Source organism: Sitophilus oryzae, unplaced genomic scaffold (genome assembly GCF_002938485.1).
Source record: "Sitophilus oryzae breed Bouriz unplaced genomic scaffold, Soryzae_2.0 scaffold_863_pilon_pilon, whole genome shotgun sequence".
Lineage (NCBI taxonomy): Eukaryota > Metazoa > Arthropoda > Insecta > Coleoptera > Curculionidae > Sitophilus > Sitophilus oryzae.
The window spans coordinates 1,285,660-1,308,274 of NW_022147487.1; the positions used below are offsets into that span (position 1 = coordinate 1,285,660).

Below are 22,615 nucleotides of genomic sequence, written 5' to 3' on the forward strand. Positions count from 1 at the left end.
AACCGTACACTAATTTTATTTTGCAGTATTGGCAAAGGTTTGCAGTTTTAGCAAGGACAATCTGAGTCTGAATAACGTTATGACCTCAAACACCGCAAAGAAGAACTTAAATGTATTATTTTAATATCCTTATTAAACACAACTATTTGTACTGGAAAAACCGCGTTGTGAGACTTCAGTAAATGCTTCAGAATCAATGCTAGACATTTTAATAAATAGCACAACACTGGAAATAGTAGAAGACTCTATACATACACACACCGGAAAAATCTAGGGATATCATTTTATTAAAGTTAAAATAAATGTTTTGAATAAACAACCACATATTTGTAGGCCGATTCTTTCTACTTCGATTGAAACGAAGTAGTCACACTAGTTATTTCTAAATTTGGGATATTTGCAGAAGTTTTTGTGCATTTTTTGTCAAATGTATAAAGCACCTAGCATCAATTGTTCGAATTTAACCTGTACTGGCTATGTTTTTATGATAACTGACCAGAATTCATTCAAATAACTCTGTTTAGTATTAAACGACATTATGGAGCATAGACATCTTAACAGAGACGAAATGCTGAGGGTCATGGGTATGCTCGAAGCTGGAATGCGCCAAATCGACGTAGCTAGAGCATTAAATACAACGCAAAGTATAATATTGCGATTAAGTGCACGCTACCGTGAAAGTGGTGATGTTGCTGAAAGGCACACAGGGCGACATCGCATTACTACCCCTCAGCAAGATCATTTTTTACAATTAAATGCTCGACGCCGACCGACTTTTACAGCACCAGAGCTTAGTTTAATTCTCCAGGAAACACATAATGTAACCGTTAGTCCTGACACTGTTCGCAATAGATTAAGAGAGGTCAACTTAAGAAGCAGACGCCCCTAGAGAGCTCAACCCTTACCGAGAGGAAATCGAGAGGTACGATATTTGTGGGCTCAAGATCATGTTCAGTGGTCGAATGAACAATGGGCCAATGTTGTCTACACTGATGAGTCACGCTTTGGAATTCATCCGGATTCGAGAAGGCTTAGGGTATGGAGAGAACCGGGAAATCTTATTCGGTTGGATCATGTTCAGGAAATGCACCCTTATCAAGGTGGAACAGTTATGGTCTGGGGAGGAGTCCAGTTAGGCCGAAAAACCGATCTCGTTTTTCTTGAAAGGTTTCTAACAGGAATCAAATATCGTGATTTAATTCTTGAGCCTGTCGTGTTACCATATGCCAATGATTTTGGGAGAAACTTTCATGCATGACAATGAACGGCCTCATACAGCCAGAGTGGTAAGTGAGTTTATTAATGCTCATCAATTAAACATCTTACCCTGGCCGGCACAATCTCCTGACCTCAACCCCATCGAGCACGTATGGGACTCGCTCCAAAGAAGAATTTTGAGAATGGGTATGCCTCGTGAAACTCGTAGGGATCTGGTTCGGGCCGTGAACGCAGCGTGGCAGGCTGTACCTCAAGAAGAGATCGACAACCCGATCAGGAGCATGGATAGACGATGTAGGGCTGTAATGAACAGTAGAGGAGGCCATACCCTTTATTAAGTAAAAATGGTTTTATCTTTTTTTTTAATTCACAGTTTAGAATATAAAAAAATGTGTGTATTTTTTTGAGTTCAATAAAAATCAAGGTAAATTTGAAAAATTCGGTAAATTTCGCATTTTTATTTCCAATACGTCCTGTAAACTATTTGTTTATTTTAATTTTATTATATCAGAAATGCAAATAATAAAATTACTGACGATGGCTGGATAAAATTGTAATATCCCTACTTTTCCGGTGTGTCTATTTGGGACAACTAATACACAGCTCTGGATCTCTAGTATCAACAGAAGAATTAAGTTCTATGGTGTACCTATGGTAGAAACTCAATGGAGAAGAACGGAAAGAGTGGAGAAACAAGAATGGAGAAACTACCCAAGCAGCATTTGGACGTCGGGACAACGTTGTGTCACGCGACCAAACGTCGGGGCGCAACGTCGGTACAACCTCGTGCCTACCCTAGTCTGCACTAGTTTGGAGAATAATTTTTGGGTCGAAACGACGTTGGATACCGACGTTGGCTAGAAGCCTAATTTAGTACAATCTGCAACGTTGTTTAAAATCCTAATTCACAGAAATACAAAACTAATATGGCGTCTAAGTCGCGTTTTATCCTAAATTGGGATAATTATAGTAAAAATATTATTTTTATGGTTTAGTTAGAGACATATGTCAGATGGCAGTGAAGGAAAACAAAACAAAAGTATTTAAGTGTGGAGGATGTTTGAAGATCATAATTATTGAAACACTTTAACCAACTCAGTAACTCGTTACCCAAGGCAAAAAAGTTAAACGCAAACAACTTTATTGATAAATGTATTGTTTCTACTTTGAAAAATACTAATGGGCCTTAAAATTAAAGAAGTTTTAAAAAATTTTTGAATTTTTTTTTAGTAAAATGAGAATAATTCATTCGCAGTCGAAAAAATTGTTTCCGCGTGTTTTTTAGGGTCAAATATTTCAAGTTAATGTATTCAAAAAGCAGGAATTGCTATTTTAGGAACGAAACATTTTCTTATTTAACAACATGGCGGCTTTCACTTTGTTGTTTTGGAGATTAAGATGGAGTAGTTCGAGTAGTCGCATACTGGACTAATAAAGTCGCAGTTCGGCCTTAACAAGTAGTATACTAGTCGCAAGATTGCCTAATTTAGTCATCCTAGAGTCTAGCTTGTGCCGCCCTCTATAATCTAAATAAACGAGGGAGTGGATAAACTATCGGTAATATATGTCGATGTATATTTAAATTTAGTTTTATATGTACCTTTCTTATGTCCCATTTTAATTAATTTTTTTTTATAAAAACAAAAACAGCACTGAACTGTCTGACTGAACAGAACAATGAAGTGAAAATTTAAGATTTAAGGTTATGGTTCAATACAGTTGCAAAAAGGTAGTGACCCGACGTCCTACCAACGTAAGAATAAGGAAATCTAAACATGGTAAAACATTTTGATAGTTCTTATAAACATAAAAGTCATTATTCAGAAACGATATAATCTCAATTTACTGGCATTTACTTCCACAGATCCGACGTTATATCGAGAGTGTACCTACAATTTTATGGTACGAGTCTATTTAAAGATGTGTTCCTATTGGCGATATGCTAAGCGAGTTCCTCAACAGAAATATGAGTTTTAGAGGTCTTTAAACTTCTATTATATCTAATAAATTTCCTGTTAAGTACGGCCATATCAATTTTCTGACCGGAATTCGCTAACCTGTACCGCCACGGGTCAAAACGACTTGGACGTTCGCGATGCTACACTTGGATTTGTTTAGGTTTGCTCTCTGGCCAGTCTTGAATATCTGGTAAATCTTAAATATTGATACGGTAGATTATGTAATTTCTGTATTGTTAATCCGGTAAATGATGGAGATAAACAATTGTGATTGATTAAAATTTTATTTTAAGATTAAACTTTCTGTGATTTCCATTTTCTGTGATTTTTCTAAGGCTTTCGAGACAGTGTAAATCATAAAATCCTAATTAATAAACTGCAGCACTATGGGTTCAGGGGATCATCTCTCGAATGGTTTAAGTTGTATCTGAGCAACAGAAGTCAACTTGTGAGGGTGGATACCACGTTGTCTTCTAGCAAGCCAATAGAATGTGGAGTACCTCAAGGCTCAGTACTAGGCCCTATTTTGTTTCTTCTTTTTTTAACAACATTGCTAACATAAACATCAGTGGTAAAATATGTCTTTTTGTATCACTGTCACTGTACTTGATAGGATTATATCAAATGATTTAATCACCATTAAATCTTGGTGCGATTTGAACCTCCTGAGTCTCAACATTTCTAAAACTAAAGCTTTGTCGTGTAAAAACTCGCTGCAGCCTTTTGAACTTTACAACACCACCATTGACGTCGTAAAATCTGTAAAATTCTTAGGGCTTGTTGTAGACAATTCTCTAAAATGGGATATGCACATCGAAGCTATGTCGAAAAAATTAAGCTCTGCCTGTTTCTAAGGAGCTTAACTTGTCAGTGGCTAGAACTGTTTATAATACACTTTTTGAGTCGCACCTCAGGTACCCTTCCATTCTGGGGTACGTGTTGTGCGACTCAATTTCACCTTAAATATCTTTGATTTGACTGCATTTTCAAGCTCCAGAAGAGAGCTGCTCGATATTCACTGGGACTAAACAGCAGAACTCGTTGCCAGGACTTTTTTAAAAAATTAAAAATATTAACTCTCCCTTCCTTATTTATATTTGAATCCGTTTGCATAATACGTAAGCATGTCATCAGCTTCTCAAGAAAGGCCATCTCACACTTATCCACTCAGGAACGCGGAGCAAGATCTTTATCTACCTACCTCACGCTCAGAGTTAGTTAAAAGTTCAATATTATACAACTCGAAAAAAATGCACAATCACCTGCCATTATATAAAATTGTGTACTTCAAACACACTGTTTCTTCTAGATATATCCAATTTCTTGACTTTCAAACCTAAAAACTGACGAAGTATATCTGCAATCTCTCGCTATTCCTGCCAATTTATTCATAGCTCTCGTGTCTCGCAAAATAAACCCTTATTACATGCCATTTTGCATATGGGTTACGTTACTTACTTGTATATTCGTTTCATTACATTAGGAATGCTTTCAGTTCGTACGGATATGTGCGGTAAAGCAAAATGGCAGTTATAAGCTAGAAAATAACCGTAAGGCGCAACGTTCGAGGTACATTTCTAAAATAAAAATCGCAGTTATTTTTTATTTGTTTCGTACAACACAGAAAATTTCATGATTGAGGTATTTAAGGCTTATTATTTATGTTAGAATTTTTAGAATTTAGAATGAGTGGGAGGGGGGTTAATCACTTCGACCTTACAGATCCATTGTGTCCCCCTTTCTTGAATCATAACTCATCATACAGTCCCAGGGCTTTGACAAAAGCCAGTATCTGGGACGGTTTTATAGAGGGTAGTTCTCCATCTCCAATATCAGTCGTACCAAAATTCATGGCACGAATGGTTGTCGTCTCGGCGCACTCAGTGATGAGGTGTACTGGTGTTTCACCATCTTCCCCACAGAATCTGCATTCGCCGTTTCTTCTTAGTTTCAATCTACTGAGGTGTTCTATGAGGAGACAGTGTCCTGTTATAAACCCCGTGACAATCCGAAGATTGTTCTTACTCAGACCCAGGAAGATCTGTGATTTTTCTTGATCATAAGCCCTCAGAAACTTCTTCGAGTGTCTTAGACCATTGCAAGATTTCCATTCCAGGTTGCGGATGGAATCTTCCAAGTTCTTGAGTTCCGCCTTGAGTTGGTTACCACTTGGAAAGCAGAACGGTTCTGGTCCAGTTAGTGGAGTGTTCGCTCCTTTCCTAGCTAGATTATTTGCTTTTTCATTGCCTTCTATCCCTTGGTGAGCAAGCACCCAGTGTAGGAGGACTTTGTTTTCTTTGCCTAATTTATTCAGCTTCTCTATGCATTCTTTGACCAATTTCGAATTGATTGATACTGAGTTAATCGCCTTTAACGCTGCTTGACTATCAGATAAGATGGTTTGATAGCATAGATTTCTGCCTGTAGGATACTAGGGTAAGTGCCCATTGGTTCGGAGTAATTAGCTCTCGGCCCAAACACTCCGATCCCTGTTCCCGTATTGGTTTTGGAAGCATCAGTATACCAAGTTATGGTATGGTCTTTTAACTGCTGGGCAAGCGTTTCGCTCTACCAATCCTTTTTATTGCTCAATACTACATTGAGATGTTTCTGAAAGTTGTATGTTCTTGGCATATCGTCCACTGGGAGTTGCAGGAGTGGTATTTCCTTTATGAGGGTGTTCCAAGCCCCTGATCTGACAATTCTCCCAGTACTAATTCCGTTAGTGACCATTCTAATCATTGTCGCATTGGCATATCTACCAATGACAATGTGCAGTGGTGTTAGATCTAGAATGACCTCCATTGCTGCTGTTGGACAGGTTCTCATGGCTCCTATGATGCAAACGCATGCTAGTCTCTGGACTTTGCATAGGTTTAGCCTTGCCGTCCGTTGCTCTAGTTTTGTGTACCAGGCAACTGCTCCATAAGTAATCATGGGTCTTACTATCATGGTATACAACCAGCGCAAAATGTTAGGGGAGCAGGCCCATCTATTTCCGGCCAGTCTTCTGCATATCATGAGAGCCTTTATGGCTTTGCTGGTAGTGTTCTTAATATGCCTGTTCCACAGGAGTTTACTGTCCAGGGTTATTCCCAGGTATTTAACTTCCTGTTTTGGCAGTATTTCCTTTCCATCTAGTTGGATTCTTTTCAAGTTTTTCAGACTTCGCCTTCTGGTGAATAATTATTTATGTTAAGAACAATAATATGTACATTCTAAAAAAACTTTAACAATTTTGGGGTAGCTAGAACAACTAAAATATGTAAAGGGTTGTTCACCGCATACGACACGGAGTATTGTAGCTAAACTATTAAATTTTTACAAATTGTAAGTTTTGGGTTCGTTGAAGGATTATTAGAGCTAAAATTTTTCCATTTTTTTTAAGTTTTAATTTACAGTTATGAAGAAAACCTTTAGAAACACGAACATAAGACATTTTTCTTGCTTTCCAGCAATTGCAGAGTACTCCTTTTAGTTAGGCAGAAAGGAAACGCGCCAGTTCCTCGACTAATAGACGAATATCTGTATAGAGCTATTTTTATTTTCGTCTTTGGGGCTTTTAGAACGCTTTGAAAACCGTTCGGTGACAACTGTAAATGTACAATCTATTCAAATGTCATTTTGTATAGGCGACGTACAGCGCCTTTTCGGGTAACTAGACTTCTAGGCTTTTATTTAGGATTGCTTTAAATGAGGAAAGATTTATAGAAAACAAAACACGCATTAAAACAGGAATTTATTACGAGTAGAAAAAATATTGTGCTGGGTTGGCGTTGGTTTCTATGTAATTTGACAAATAAATAAAGCCGTCTCTTTAGTTGTCAGTTTTGAGTCAATATTTTTTAATTCTTTCGTGTCGATTGCTGATTGAACTGGAGCCAGAAATTGCTCAAAACAATAGAAGTAAATTACCAACAGATATTCAGGCTGAGGCGACAAAAAACGCCATATCCAAACTACTTCCATTTAAATCCCGAATAACTTATGAAAAGGAATACAAAAATTTTCAAAAATAGTAGCAATTAAAAAACGTGCGAGAAGAAATTAAGTTTTTAACCTATCCTCGCTGTTAAAGTATCATTTAATCTACCCTTGCGGTTAAAGTACTATTTTATCTACCATTTTTGATAGATATAAAGCAATTTTATAGTGATGGGTTGTTATTTAACTATCTGTTATTTTATAACAATTATTTATAAATAACATAACGCTACCGTTACTACTTTTAAAAAATAACAGATATAAAACAACGACACGCAGAGATCGACTGTTCGTGAAACGAAGTCGGCGCTCTGCACCGCCACTAAATTCGATGCTGCTCGAAGCAATCCCAAAAAACAACTAGTATGGATGGAAAACATGTTATTTCGACAACGGAGTGGGGTATGCGCTACGGCGCGGCGCGGCGTGTTGGGCTTACAACAGCTTAAAAATAATAGGATATAAAAGAAGCAGCTTTTTTGAAACAGTTGCGGGCATAACGCCTGGCGGTGGAGATAACAGGAGTGGGAAAGCAACGCTGCTGCATCGGTCGATTGTCGATGGAGGCTCGCAACGGGTTGGAGAATAACGCATCCGTTGTTTTAGCTACGTTGTTTTTTTACCTGTTACGAGCATAACAGAGCGGCGTTCGAGATAATCGGAGTGGGAAAGTAACGCTGCTGCATCGGTCGATTGTCGATGGAGGTTTGAAACAGGTTGGAGAATAACGCATCAGTTGTTTTAGATACATATTGTTTTTCAACCTGTTACGAGCATAACGGGCGGAGGTCGAGATATGGCGCTGTATGTTTCAGTACTTTGTTATTAAGTTTCAATATTTAGGTATTTATTTATTCTGAAAAATTTTCAGAATAATATTTTAAGATTTTTTAAAAATGTATACAGGGTGTTTTGAAAAATCTGATCATTGATTAATCACGATCCTGCTGAAAGCCCTTGACGTAAAAAGCTGATTTTTGGAAAACGGATTGACTTTAGGGTGTAGAGATTCGATAAGAAGGGATTTTTCGAAACTCAAATTCTAAGGGGGTGAAACCACCCTCAAATATTAGAATATTTTTTATTTAAAAACTGGTGAGTTTTTCGAAAAAAGTCTTAAACACGTATATTTTATTTTGTTGTTTTATATATTTTGAGATTTTTTAAAATATATACAGGGTGTTTCATAAAATATGACCACTGAGTAATCATGATTCTGCTTAAACTGCTTGACGTTTAAAGCTGATTTTTGGCAAACGGATTGACTGTGGGGTGTAAAGATTCGGTAAGGAGGGGTTTCTCGAATCTCAAATTCCAAGAGGGTGAAAACGTCCCTCAAATATTACAATATTTGTTATTTAAAAAACGGTTAGTCTTTCGGGAAAACGATTGGACACGCATAATTTATTTTGTTTTTTTACATATTTTGAAATTTTTTAAAAAATAATACAGGGTGTTCCAAAAAGTTGAGTAATTGATTAACCACGATTCTGCTTAAACTGCTCAACGTTTAAAGCTTATTTTTGGCAAATGTGAGAAAATGTTATCCAGTTTGTATGTTAATTGAAATTCTTGCTTTGCTTTATCATCACCATTACAAATTAATAATTCGACGCGAACGAAGTCGCGGGTACATGCTAGTTTAAGTGAAAATTAATTCGAACTCTAATGTGTAGTTGGTTTACTTATGAAGAATATACTACACATTTTCTTATATTGCTATTTTTTGACCGCAAATAGTAAAATCATAACTAAGAGCTTCTCGCCCGTCGAGTGAGATGCACCCTGTACACTGCTACGCAATTCAGGATCTACGCGGATCGAGGGGCAGGGCGTAGGTAGATCGGAATGTATAGGTGTAGACGAGTGGCGACATTTTGGCTTTTTTATATCCCAATTTGTAAACAGCGCGTATTTGTAAACAACCCCCGTTTTTAGAGAGGTATTTTAGATAACAATCGATATTTAGAAATGTTATGACACCCTGGAAATACTACCACCGAGCACGTCATTGTTGCAACTTGCAACTGCGTTAATACGCCTGGCGGTGACTGCCTCATACTCTTTCAGATATTTAGCAATACAATAAAGAAACCTGTTATTTTTAACCTGTTATTTTAAGCTGTTTTTTATAAATAACTGGTATAACTAGTTAGTTAGTTAGTTAGTAACTAGTAACTAGTTAGTTTATTAGTTACTAATAACAGTTTCAACTGTTATCTAAAAATAACAGTTTTGCCCATCACTAAAATTTTAATAGTTGCTATGGAAAAAAAGTTATTTACTAACGCCAATAAGTAAGCCGGCAGGTATCGCACTATATCTCTGAAAATTTGTATTTAAAAATTCAAATTAATAAAAAAAAACAAAGAAAAATTACATGACACACAAGTACACGCACAAACCCTATCCCTCTACCTAACTACCCTCTAATTTAAACCCTGAGGAATCAAATAAACGGCACCGGCTCGTAAAATAGCACCCCAAAAAGCCAGAACGCACCGCTAAAAGTAAAAAACAGCCCCCCATATGTGCCGTATTTCACCTCGATAAATAAGGGTTTGCGGATGCAACGGGGCGTTATCACACGACGTGTGCGTTGCACTTAATTTCCCTGGAAGCAGGCCCATTCCCCACCGCGACCTACCGCCCTACGCTAAAATGAGCGTAAGGAGACCCGAAAATAGCCGGAGTTAATATCTATATCAACCCCTTCAAAGAAGCAGAGGGGTGTTGTTGAAATCAGATACACCGGACAAGATAAAACTATCCAGAGCCTTGTTCCTAAAACTTTTTTTTTCAAATCCAAGGGTTTAAATTCTAATTTTCCGAAAAAATGAGGTGACCATTTTAGTTTTATCATAACTCCTCGAGTTTTTGAGCTACGAACTTTAAAATACCTTTTAAAAAAGCATTAAAAAGGTCTTTTTAAGGACTTTAAAAATAGTTAAAGTAAACGCCACAAATGTTTGGGAGTGATTCATCGCTTGATGAAGTTAGAATCGACACGCGCGCTATCATTTTTACATTAAAAACGTAAATTTTTACCGCAGACGTAGGTTTTTAAATGCCCGGTCTAATCATCTGCCTGCGCTCCTCCTACTTATTCTAAAATGTTAGCGTGATTTCGACAAAAGATCGATACTATATCGCGTTTATCTGATTGATTCGTTTTTGTGCGTCAGTCCATTGGTGTGCTTGCAGTGCGACCAATAAGTTATCCTTAGTTTATATTTATAAATATGTTTGACAAGACTTTGACAGTTAAAACAACAAATTACAACAGATTATATATTGATTATTATATGACTTGAAACACCACGGCACTGGAATTAAGTTTTATGTGACCTTGAACAGATTAGTTCACATGGTAGCGACCGATGAATCACTCCCAAACATTCGTGGCGTTTACTATATATTAATTTTCTTCAAAAAATGTGTTCTTTCGCTATTATTTTACGGTAAAAGGTTGCAATTTAGTTTTCTAAAAATAAAAAATCACTTTTACAAACTGATAACGCTATTATTACACCTACTACGGTAATCAACAAAAAACGAATTGATTCGTTATTCCAAAAGCTTCATTTTTGCTTTATGTGATATCTTTAAGACATATATTCATATAATTTTTTTCTTAGAATAGGTCCAAGGATCAGCTGCTTAAATATTAACATGTCATTCAGGCACACCCTGAATATGACCATAGGTATAGTGATGAAATATATCCATTGGTAATTTATTTTTAACAACATGACATTAATATAATTATGGGCGACATGAACGCAAAGGTTGGCGAAGGACCAATAAATAACATTGTTGGAAAATACGGGCTAGGAGTGAGAAACGCCCCACTCGGTACTTCGTTTCAGTTGTATTGCTATCATTAAAAAGAGTCTTCAAATACATCAATGTGATATTTGTCTAAAATTTGCAAAAGAATCAGAATCTCTGGATAACTCGAAATTATTTACCATTTAAAAGCCTTTGATCCTTGAAAATTGGAAAAATTTGTTCATTTTATTTACAGGCTGGAAAAATTATTTGTATTAGAATTTTGATGAGTTTGCACTGAAGAAAACAATCAGAGGCTTGTTTGATATAAGAAAACTATAGAATTTGACCACCCATGTGAAATTTCCTCTTATTTACATCATTAAATTATTTATTAAATTGAAAATATTTTATGCATTAAGTTTACAAAAATAAAGATTTATATAGTCGAAAAAAATCCGATAGAACCAATAGAAATGTAACTATTTTGTCACATCTTTAATTAAATTTTGTTAAATGAAATAAATTTTTATACTATAAATATCTTTTTTCTAATCTCCCCTAAGAGCTGATATAATATGACGAGCAACCTATTAAATTACTGTGAGATTATACAGAAAAGTCCACAGACTTCGAGACATAGAAAATCAAATCCATTTAGCGTGTGTCCAAATTTTGTTTTTTTTCAAAAAATACGTTTCTTAGTTTTGTTTAGACTATTTAATTTCACCCTAATACTCGGTGAATGATTTCTTTTTATGGGGGTACATAAAATCTAAAATTTACGGCCATGAAGAAATTCAAAACCTGGAGCAGTTAAGGCAGAAATATTTAGTACAGCGGCACTGTCACCCTGATATGTTATCCAAAGTGAGGAGGGGATTTTATAATCGTTTGTGTTATTGTTTAATTTACTGCAAATAAAAATAAAAAAAAATTTTGTAATTTTTAAATTTCGATATCCTGTTTTGCCTACCTTGACGAACATGGGAAAACAAAAGGTCCTTTACTCAAAACCACAAATATTTGATTGAGAAAATTGGTAACTTTTTTGGATTAAAAACAAAAGTTGTTAATAAAATACCAATTTAAAAGTGTTTTAAAGTAGTTTAAAAATACACTATGATATAAAATTTATTATTATTATAATGTATACATTATTAATACTATTGTTCATTCCAAATGGCATTAAGGCCCAATCGCAACAATGATTTAAATTTTTCTTAAGATAAGTAGAGCTTAGAATGAGCTGTATTTATATTTACTTTAATATTCACCTTAAGTGAGGGAATTTGACTGATTCAATTTTTGAATTTGAATTGTTTTAATGATGCTAACAATTTTTAGTTCAATTTTTAATAAAATTTAGTTAATATTAATAGAAATCCAAAAGATTTGAAACCTCTTTTAGCGATTTATAACATTCTTAAATGAATTACAGGTGCCTTATTTTCTGAAAATCACACAGCTTTTTACATAGTCGCTGCAGTTGCTATAGCTATAAAAACTAATTTTTAAGGTGTGAAAATTACGACACACGCTAAATGGACTTGATTTTTCATATGCCTCGAAGTCTGTGGACCTTATTGTATGCCTCGATAACATATTGGTGCAGATTATTTTCACCCAAACAAATAATAACCCAAACTATACATTGATGCGGATTGTCTATGAACTCTTTCTGAAGGTCACAGAAACCTGAACGCGTAATTCGGTGTTCTTTCGCATCTGTTATAGGTAATTTGTGACAATGGTATCAGAATAGTTCGGAACCAGATAGATTTCATTTTAATAAACCAGCGATTTAAATCATGTGTTAAAAGCGCAAAGATGTTTCCAGGCGCAGATATTAATTCCGATCATAATCCTGTTGTTGCAAATATAAGACTTAAATTAAAATTTACTGGAAAAAACATTCCTTATAAAAAATAGACATCAAGATGTTGAAAAACGAAGACGTAAAAAACAGAGTAGCCCAAGTAGTTAATGATGCTTTTCAGGAAGTGAGAAACAGCGAACAAGATATAAACACTACCTGGAACGCATTAAAAAAACCCTTAGTTAAAGCCACACAAACACATTTAACTTGTACAAGGCAAACAATGGATTGACGGACCTTCCAACTTATGGACCAGCGCAGAGAACACAAAGGTCGAGATACTATAGCGTATAAACGTTGCAATAAGGAAATCAATAAAACCAATATATCCTGGCCAAGAAAAGTGGATTTCAGAGAAGTGCGTGGAATTAGAGGAGTTAAAAAGAAACACGACTCATTTACACAAAAAATAAAAGAATTAACTGGACCAGCACAACGTTTTTATCCTCTAACAATTATTAACTCAGATGGTACACTGTGTTCAACCATACAAGGAAAAATACAAGTATGGGAACAACACATGAAAGAACTTTATAATGACTATAGAGAAGAACCAACAGTAAGACCAACGGTTGATCAAGGACCAGAAATTCTCAATAGTGAAGAATTGCAGGCAATTAAACAACTTAAAAATAACAAAAGTCCAGGCCCTGACAATATATATCCAAAAATACTTAAATTAATATCAGAAGAGAACGTAGATATACTGACTAGGCTTTTTAACAAGATCTATGATAGAGGAAAAGTACCTGATGACTGGTTCCACTCAACTTTTGTACCGCTTCCGAAAAAACCATCAGCTCGACATCTCAGTGACTACAGACCTATTAGTTTAATGAGTCACGCACTGAAAGTGTTACTTAAAATAATACATAACAGAATTTATAAGAAGTGTGAGCAAGAAAGCGGCTATGAACAGTTTGGGTTTAAGAGTGGATTGGGAACACGAGAGGCTTTATTCTGTTTACAATTGATGGCGCAGAAGTGTACAGACCAACAAAAACCAATGTATGTGTGTTTCGTAGATTTCGAAAAAGCATTCGATAGAGTCAAACATACGAGACTTATCGAAATGTTGTATGAGTTGGGAGTTGACAGCAAAGATGTAACACTTCTGAAAAATATATATTGACAACATACAGCCCACATGAAAATTGAAAATGACAATTTCAATCCAGTCAATATACAGAGAGGAGTAAGACAGGGATGTGTGCTGTCTCCTTCGTTATTTAATGTTTATTCTGAGGCGATTTTTCAGGAAGCTTTCTCTTCAACAGATTGCGGTATTAAAGTCAACGGCGAAATCATTAACAACATTAGATTTGCCGATGACACAGTTCTTATTGCCGATTCTGATACTGGTCTCCAGAGTTTAGTGGAACGACTTGAAGGCTCCTGTAAGAAATACGGGATGAAGATCAATTCTCTTAAAACTGAAGTTATGATATTTGGAAAGAACCAAAATGTACCAATTCCTATTAAAATAGAGGGCAATACCTTAGAACAGGTCTACAAGTTCAAATATTTGGGGTCCTGGATAGTTAACACCGTGAACAAGGACGTGGGAATAAAAACCAGAATAGAACAAGCGAGAAATGCATTTTTAAAAATGAAGAACGTCTTCCAGAACCCCAGATTGGACATAGAGTTGAGAACTAGGCTCGTTAAGTGTTATGTTTGGTCAATCCTATTATACGGAGCAGAAACATGAACACTGAAAGTTCAAGAGATGAATCGCCTCGAATCGTTCGAAACATGGATATATCGAAGAATGCTTAAAATTCCATGGACAGCCCATATCACAAATACCGAAGTCTACAACAGAATAGGCAGAGAGAGAATTGCTCAATATAATAAAAATAAGAAAAACATCATTCTTAGGGCATATATTGAGAAATGAAAAATACCACGTCTTACAATTGATAGTTAAGGGTAAGATTGAAGGAAAGAGAGGTCTCGGCAGGAAGAAACTATCTTGGTTGAGAAACATCAGAAACTGGACTCACCTAACTTTTGAAGAACTTATAAGGAAAGCCGAGAATCGTGAAGATTTTGCCAATGTGATCGCCAACCTCCACGAAAGAGACGGCACGTAAAGAAGAAGAAGAATTTATTTTGACAAGTCGTTCATGCAACATGTAAAAAAAACAAAAAAATCCTAGCATTAAAGAAGAAATCTCCCTTAATCCATATTTTTTTAATAAAATCACGTTAAATTCTCATCGATCATTCCGTAAGATGGCGATCTAAGAAAAAACGTAATTTTTTGTTATCGTTATTATACAGATTAACTTGTAGTGGGAAACATGCAAGGAAAAGGTTTATTGGGGCGAGAACAATAGCTGCAGCACGATTAATTAAAGAAAAAACTAAATATGAGGTTAATATAGTATAAAAATTATCGATAAGAAAATGTTTAAGAAAAACTGAATTTTTACCGGGTTGAATTTTGAAAAAGAATAAATTACTATATTGTAACGTTTTTAGTTCGTTACATGTCTTTTTTATATATAATATATGATGTCTGGCCTATCATCACCGGATTCCATCTCGTTCAGGCCGGATAGTTTATTTGACGCGTAATTTTTACGTTCCCTAGTCGCCAACCCTGTTATCGTTCGACACAACCCTGTTATTGCTCTGAGGAGGCGCTGTCAACATCGCTTCTGTCAACTGTCTCCGTGCTTAACCTCACTTTGTTTTGAGACGCTCTGTTGTATCCCAGCTTTTGGAAATGGTGATTATTTAAGTCTTGCTGTATAATTTGAATCAGCTGCTATTTCGAGGCTACAGGTAAAGATGAGTTATTACCTTTTATAGATTCGATATTATTATTGAATATTTTTAGGGTAGATTTTCTAAGTCTTATCTACTCTTTGGCAACTGTACGCTTCCCTGAAATAGGCATTGATAGGCCATTGACAGAGAGCTCTATGGAAAGTTAAGTCTCCAAGTCAGTAGACTATCTGAAAAGGATAGAACTAAAGAGTATTATTTTTAACACAACTTGTAAGAAAAAAAATTATTTTTTATCAAAAAATCACAGTTTTTTTCTTTCCAAAGATAAGAAGCTTACACTTGCATTAACAACTGTTACGTCATGTCGTTCCATTAAATCCCTGTATAATTTTCACGCCGTGGTTTCTTTAGCAGCGCGCGCCATATTATTTATTGCCACGGTCTACCTTGTAGAACAAGGCCCCACGGGCGCGCCACGAACAAGAGCAAGAGGGAAAAATGAAAAAAAAGGGAAAAACTAATTGTATGAAAAGCCCAAAAGGGTCCATCCCGAGCTGTCGGATTAAAAATGATGAATTACGAAATGCAATGCTACCGTTGTGTTGCCACACAGACCCTACCAGGGATGTAGCTTAATTTTTTTTGTATTTTGTTACATAATTTTATAACGTGAGTTTAATCCTCATAGTAGTTAAATAATAGTTGTTTATGGTACTAGTGTGTTATCTTACATATAAGCCACGCTGGTTAATGTTTAAGCTAATTTTCTTAAGTGACTTATACCGGGTGTTGCATCGTCGGAGGGGGCATAGGAAATCCCATGTAAATTTTAATGGGGTCAATTATTGGCTTCCCTAATTATTTTAGAGAATAATTCTATTTAGGTTTATTGAAGAGCACTAAAACCCACATTCAAAAGAATAACTTTAGATATTTTTGATTAGCTCGTTTACGAGTTATCGCCGATTTCTTTTTAAATATTTCTCCTTTCTTATGGCCCTTTATTTACTTATGAGCACAAGTCAATGTAAAAGATAACTGTCAAATGAAGTTGTCATTTCAGAAATTTACCTATTTAGTGCTTTATTATTATTGAAAACTCATTCCTACATCGGAAATCTTAAAGATGTATGTATAAATACAAATGAATATGAATTAAAGTAAAATAAAGTAATCAATTACAAGGTTAATTATTATAGTATTACTACAGTATTCAATAACTTATTAATTTAGGTACTATTAAATTGTTAGAACTTTAGGATTGAAGAAGATGTTCAAATATTCCTCCATCGACTGCTAGACAATAACCCAGGCGATCATAAAATTATCTTCTTACATTCGCTAGTTGGTAAACTGAAATTCTATTGCATTCGGCAGAAATAGCATTTTTTAACTCGTCTAGATTTGAGTATTTTTTATCCTTGTATATCCTGTTTTTTAAATGGCCCCAGAGAAAGAAATCATTTGGCGAAATATCAGGAGACCTTGCTGGCCAATTTACTGTAATACTAGGCCAATAACGTTTCCGTTAAAACTGTTGTCTAAATATTCGCGAACAGCTAAGGTACTATGTGCCGGGCAGCCATCCATTCGGTACCAAACTTCCTGATTTTCCCTACCGGCATCATGTAAAGCAGGTAAAATATGATTTTCGAGTAGTTCCAAATAATATTCTGCATTTAAATTTCGCGTAAGAAATAATGGCCCGATAATATTGTGTCCGAATATCCCTGCCCAAACATTTACTTTCTGTGGATATTGTATCCTTGTTTCGACAAACCTGTGTTGGTTTTCTTTGTTCCAATATCGATAATTTTGAACATTGAGTTCATTATTTAAGGTAAACGTGCATTCGTCAGTGAAAACATATGTTTTTAAAAATCCCCTATCCGTGTTTGCTCTTTCCATCATATCAAAACAAAACGCCTGCCGCCGTATTTCGTCCCCATCTCAAACGTAGCTCTTGGTGCTTTTCATATTTGAAGGAATAGCATTTATGTCGTTTCAAAATTCGGAAACGCTGTAGTGTGATCTATTCCTATTTGTCATCGCTCAAGTTTCCTTTGTGCTGATCTTTCCATCGTTCTTTTCCACGCACAATAAAACTTCCAAGTCGGTATCATCTCTTGCATCGTCTCTTTGTTCCTGCCTTGCTTCACATCTGCAGTTATTTATTAGGGTACATTTGGTCTCAAATCTCTGGATATTCCTTGCGATTGTAGATTTTCCAGGTATCGGTCTATTCGGATACAGAGCAGCAAACATGTCCGACACCTTTTGATAACTATTTCCTTGACAATACCATTTAATCATCAATACTTTTTCTTGGGTAGTGTAATTCACGGCTAATATTTTCGATGTAGGTATAAGTTTTTAATAATAATAATAAAGCACTAAATAGATAAATTTGTGAAATGACAACTTCATTTGAGAGTTATCTTTTACCTTGACTGGTGCTCATAAGTAAATACAGGGCCATAAGAACAACTATTATTTTTTTTCACAACCAGTCAGCACTAAACTCGGCACTAAATAAAAATCATAGCTATCTATAATAAAGATATTCTGAGTCTGTATTCTTTTTAAAAATCTTCAATCTATCCCAGATTAATTCTTTTCTACTAATTTATTTGGCAGTTCTTATAGACTGTGTTATGGATATCTCTTAAAAAAAAAAAAAAAACTATATTTTTTCCGAAATAAACACTAATATTGAATTGGAAACACCGTGGAACAAAATGCTTATCTCAAATTTATCGATTTCAAGCCGTCAAGTAATCGAATCTCTGTTTAGAGGTTCATAAAAATGAGTCGAAACTCTCGGCTGGGTTTTGTTTATACGAGGAAAGCCTTTACTGAAATCCGATGGTGTGTATCAGTTACATGGTTTTTATCCCATTTCTCCTCGTGTTTAGGCTACGTTAAATCCTTTTTTCGAATTATTTATTGAATTCGTCGTATTGTTCGTTTTGTAGGCGTAGGAATAAATAAGTTTATACAGGGTGAGTCTTAAATAAGTGCAAAAATGTTCAGGGCTGGTAATCTCGATAAAAGGACCGTTGTTTTTTCTTTACCGTTTTTCAAAAGGTCAGTCAAGTTTGCCCCCCGTATTAGAGGAAATTCAAAAATAAATATACCACTATTTTGCACACATTTTGCACAATTTTGCACACCATAAATGATATTTTGCACACTTACCTAAGAGAAACCAGGGCCGTTTTTTAAACGGGGGGCAAACTTGACCGTTCCCCCCCACTTGTTAAGAAATTGATTTATTTCTATGTACATCGATTCGGCTAATTTTGCACACTTTTGCACACCTGTTTTTGAATTTTGCACACCCTTTTGACGTTAGTTAGTTATAAGCGGTTGAAAATTTGAAATTTTCCCCCCCATCTGTGACTAAATTGAATTTTGTTTATATCAAACGAATCGGCTAATTTTGCACAATTTTGCACACCTGTTTTTGAATTTTGCACACCATCCTGATTAAAGTTATGAAGGTTTGAAAATTTGCAATTTCAATCTGTCACGAAATTGAATTTTGTGTATATCAGACGAATCGGCTAATTTTGCACAATTTTGCACACCTGTTTTTGAATTTTGCACACCATCCTGATTAAAGTTATGAAGGTTTGAAAATTTGCAATTTCCATCTGTCACGAAATTGAATTTGTGTATATCAGACGAATCGGCTAATTTTGCACAATTTTGCACACCTGTTTTTTGAATTTTGCACACCATCCTGATTAAAGTTATGAAGGTTTGAAAATTTGCATTTCCCCCATCTGTCACGAAATTGAATTTTGTGTATATCAGACGAATCGGTTAATTTTTGCACAATTTTGCACACCATCCTGATTAAAGTTATGAAGGTTTGAAAAATTTGCAATTTCCCCATCTGTCACGAAATTGAATTTTGTGTATATCAAAACGAATCATTTGGTACTGTTTGCATTTCAGTTATTTTCGAACTTTAATACTTCTCCTGACAAAAGTTATAAGAGTTTGAATATTTGAAATTTGTCCCATTGTGTGTGAAATGTCCCACTTAAAAATACATAAGTATGAGTCATATTTCGAAAATGATAGATCTTAGCGACGTGAAAAGCTGCACGGAACTTAGATTTCACCTTTTCGATAATTTATAGCTTGCATAGAAGAACATTTATGAAACTAAAGATTCTACACACAGATTTGTCCTAGCCCTCTTACTTCCTGAAATACCTGGCAAATTTGAAAATTTTGCATTTTTCGACAACCCTTATATCTCGGTTATCCTATAACTTATCGAAAAGGTGAAGTCTGGGTTCTGTACAGTTTTCCACGGCGCGTCGCTGAGATCTGTCATTTTCAAGTATGACTCATACTTATATGTTTTTTAAATGAGACAATTCACACACAATGGGACAAATTTCAAATATTCAAACCCTTATAACTTTTGTCAGGAGAGTGTGCAAAATTCGAAAAAGCTGTGCAAAATTGTGCAAAATTAGCCGATTCGTTTGATATAAACAAAAGTCAATTTCGTAGCAGATGGGGGGGAAATTGCAAACTTTCAAAACCTCATAACTTTCAGTTAGGAAGGTGTGCAAAATTCTAAAATAGGTGTGCAAAATTGTGCAAAATTAACCGATTCGTTTGATATAAACGAAATTCAATTTCGTAGCAGATGGGAGGGAAATTGCAAATTTTCAAACCCGCATAACTTTAGTCAGGAGAATGTGCAAAATTCAAAAACAGGTGTGCAAAATTGTGCAAAATTAGCCTATTCTGTTTGATATAAAGAAAATTCAATTTAGTCACAGATGGGGAAATTTCACCCTTTCAACCCTATAACTTTCGTCAGGAGGGTGCAAAATTCAAAAACAGGTGTGCAAAATTGTGCAAAATTAGCCGAATCGATGTACATAGAAATAAATCAATTTCGTAACAAATGGGGGGGAACGGTCAAGTTTGCCCCCCGTTTAAAAAACGGCTCTAGTTTCTCTTAGGTAAGTGTGCAAAATATCATTTATGGTGTGCAAAATTGTGCAAAATGTGTGCAAAATAGTGGTATATCTCTTTTTGAATTTCCTCTAGTACGGGGGGCAAACTTGACCGACCTTTTTTCAAATAAGTTTCAAATATCCCAGTTATTTTAAAACTATGAAAATTAAAAAAAAAACTACAATCTACAAACTCTATAAAGAGAATATTATAAAAAAATAGTGTTTTTCATACATTCTCCTAATTAGAAAATTTCCAAAAGATCGAAGTAACATTTTTCTAATTACCTAAGTGTTTTTATTGAACCAAAGGAAGTTATAAAATGAAAATAAAACTTCCTCCAAACTGCCGGCCATATTTCTCAAACTCAGACAGCTCCTGTTTTATGACGACTGTACGACAAAATTTCTTCTTTTCCACTAATTTTCTGGAAATCTGCCTTTGCACTGGATACCGCCTGACTTACTATTACCTTTGCGACTCTTTGAAGTCTCCAGTTTTTATTTTTATTATTATTTTACGTTCGGGAGGGAGATATTTTCAGTCAGCATTTCGCTCGCTGCTTTTAATAAATCGACGTAATGGAGACGATTTACCGTGTAACTGAGCGTTAATAATTTCAGGAGATATACCTCGTTTAGAAATGATTTCAGTAAAAAAAAAGTTAGGGATGTGTATAAATATCGATATTAAAAAAAGATCGATATCGATTTTTTAATCTAAATATATATTCTTTTAAGGTAATAGGCAATGTAGGTACCTCAATCATAATAATATATTCTGTAAAAATATTAGAGATGTGAATAAATATCGATATTAAAAAATCGATATAATCGATATTTTTTTTGCAAAAAAACGATGTTCAACATCTTTTCTTTTAAATTTTCCTGTATATTTTGCAAAACTTTTTAGAACTGCCTGTTCACTATAAATTTTGCCACGCTATAATTTCTAATATCACCATAGTTACGGCACTAAAAAGGATGCAAATACAGAAAAAATCCGGTGGCTCTCAATAAATCAATTTTGGACTTACTTGAAAAAAGGTAAAGAGAAAAAATGTTTCTTTTATCGAGATTTACCAGGCCTGATATTTTTCCACTTATTTTAGACTCACCCAGTATATGTAATAATTATTTTATTGTTTTTTAAGAAAATCTGTAGTGTATAACAACAATAAATACTTACTTTTTAAAATAAATGTTTTTTATACTGGCATGTTGACAGGTAATGTCCATTCAAACGTCTATGCACCGATCTGAAATATAAAAATAAAAATATTAGAAATTTAGTAGAAAAAATTGATCAAGTGCGAGTCGGACGAAGGGTTCCGTACCATTCATTATCTATACAACATTAGACACTATATTATCTTCTTTCATAATTACGTGAAACTTTAAAGAAAGGTTTATCGTAAGACTATAAAAGCTGCAAAGGACATTTATTATAATGCGAGGCTAGCCAAAGCCGGTAATGTCGCTAAGGAGACTTGGGCTCTTGTAAATGACTTAAGGAATAAGACTTCTTCGTCTGGCACAGTCTTTAATTCACCTGAAGATTTAAACACTTACTTTGTTAATGTGGCTAAAAATTTAGTGAACACTATAACTCCTTCTCATGATTCACTTTCATATCTCCCTAAAGCAAATGAGAATTTACACAGTTTCTTCTTCACCCCCGTAGCATTAGATGAGCTCCGTAGTACAATTAATAGTATTAAACAAAAAAATAAAAACACTAAATCACCACAATACACCAAAACACTTTTACTTTTACACTGGACGCGCGTTTCGCTAACCATGTTAGCATCATCAGCAGATGATTATAAACTGCTTTTAGATGATTATAAACTGCTGAGTTTATAATCATCTGCTGATGATGCTAACATGGTTAGCGAAACGCGCGTCCAGTGTAAAAGTAAAAGTGTTTTGGTGTATTGTGGTGATTTAGTGATTTTATTTTGCTGTTTAACACCAAAGGTTCCAACCCTCAACTGTAATAGTATTAAAAACAAATCCTCATCTGGGACTGATGGGCTTACTCTCAAAATGTTCTCTGAACTTCCTGAATGCACATT

General features: G+C 35.0%; 1 protein-coding gene across 1 annotated transcript in view; it reads right to left on the reverse strand.

The window, feature by feature from the left end:
- Positions 1–22,615, reverse strand: part of LOC115890336 (kinesin-like protein GA13060) — a gene marked incomplete in the record, with an annotated part of 701,789 nt that overhangs the window by 560,837 nt on the left and 118,337 nt on the right. Inside the window, 1 exon segment of the mRNA XM_030910529.1 lies at positions 21,727–21,796. Within this exon segment, the coding sequence (XP_030766389.1) occupies positions 21,727–21,776 (50 nt within the window).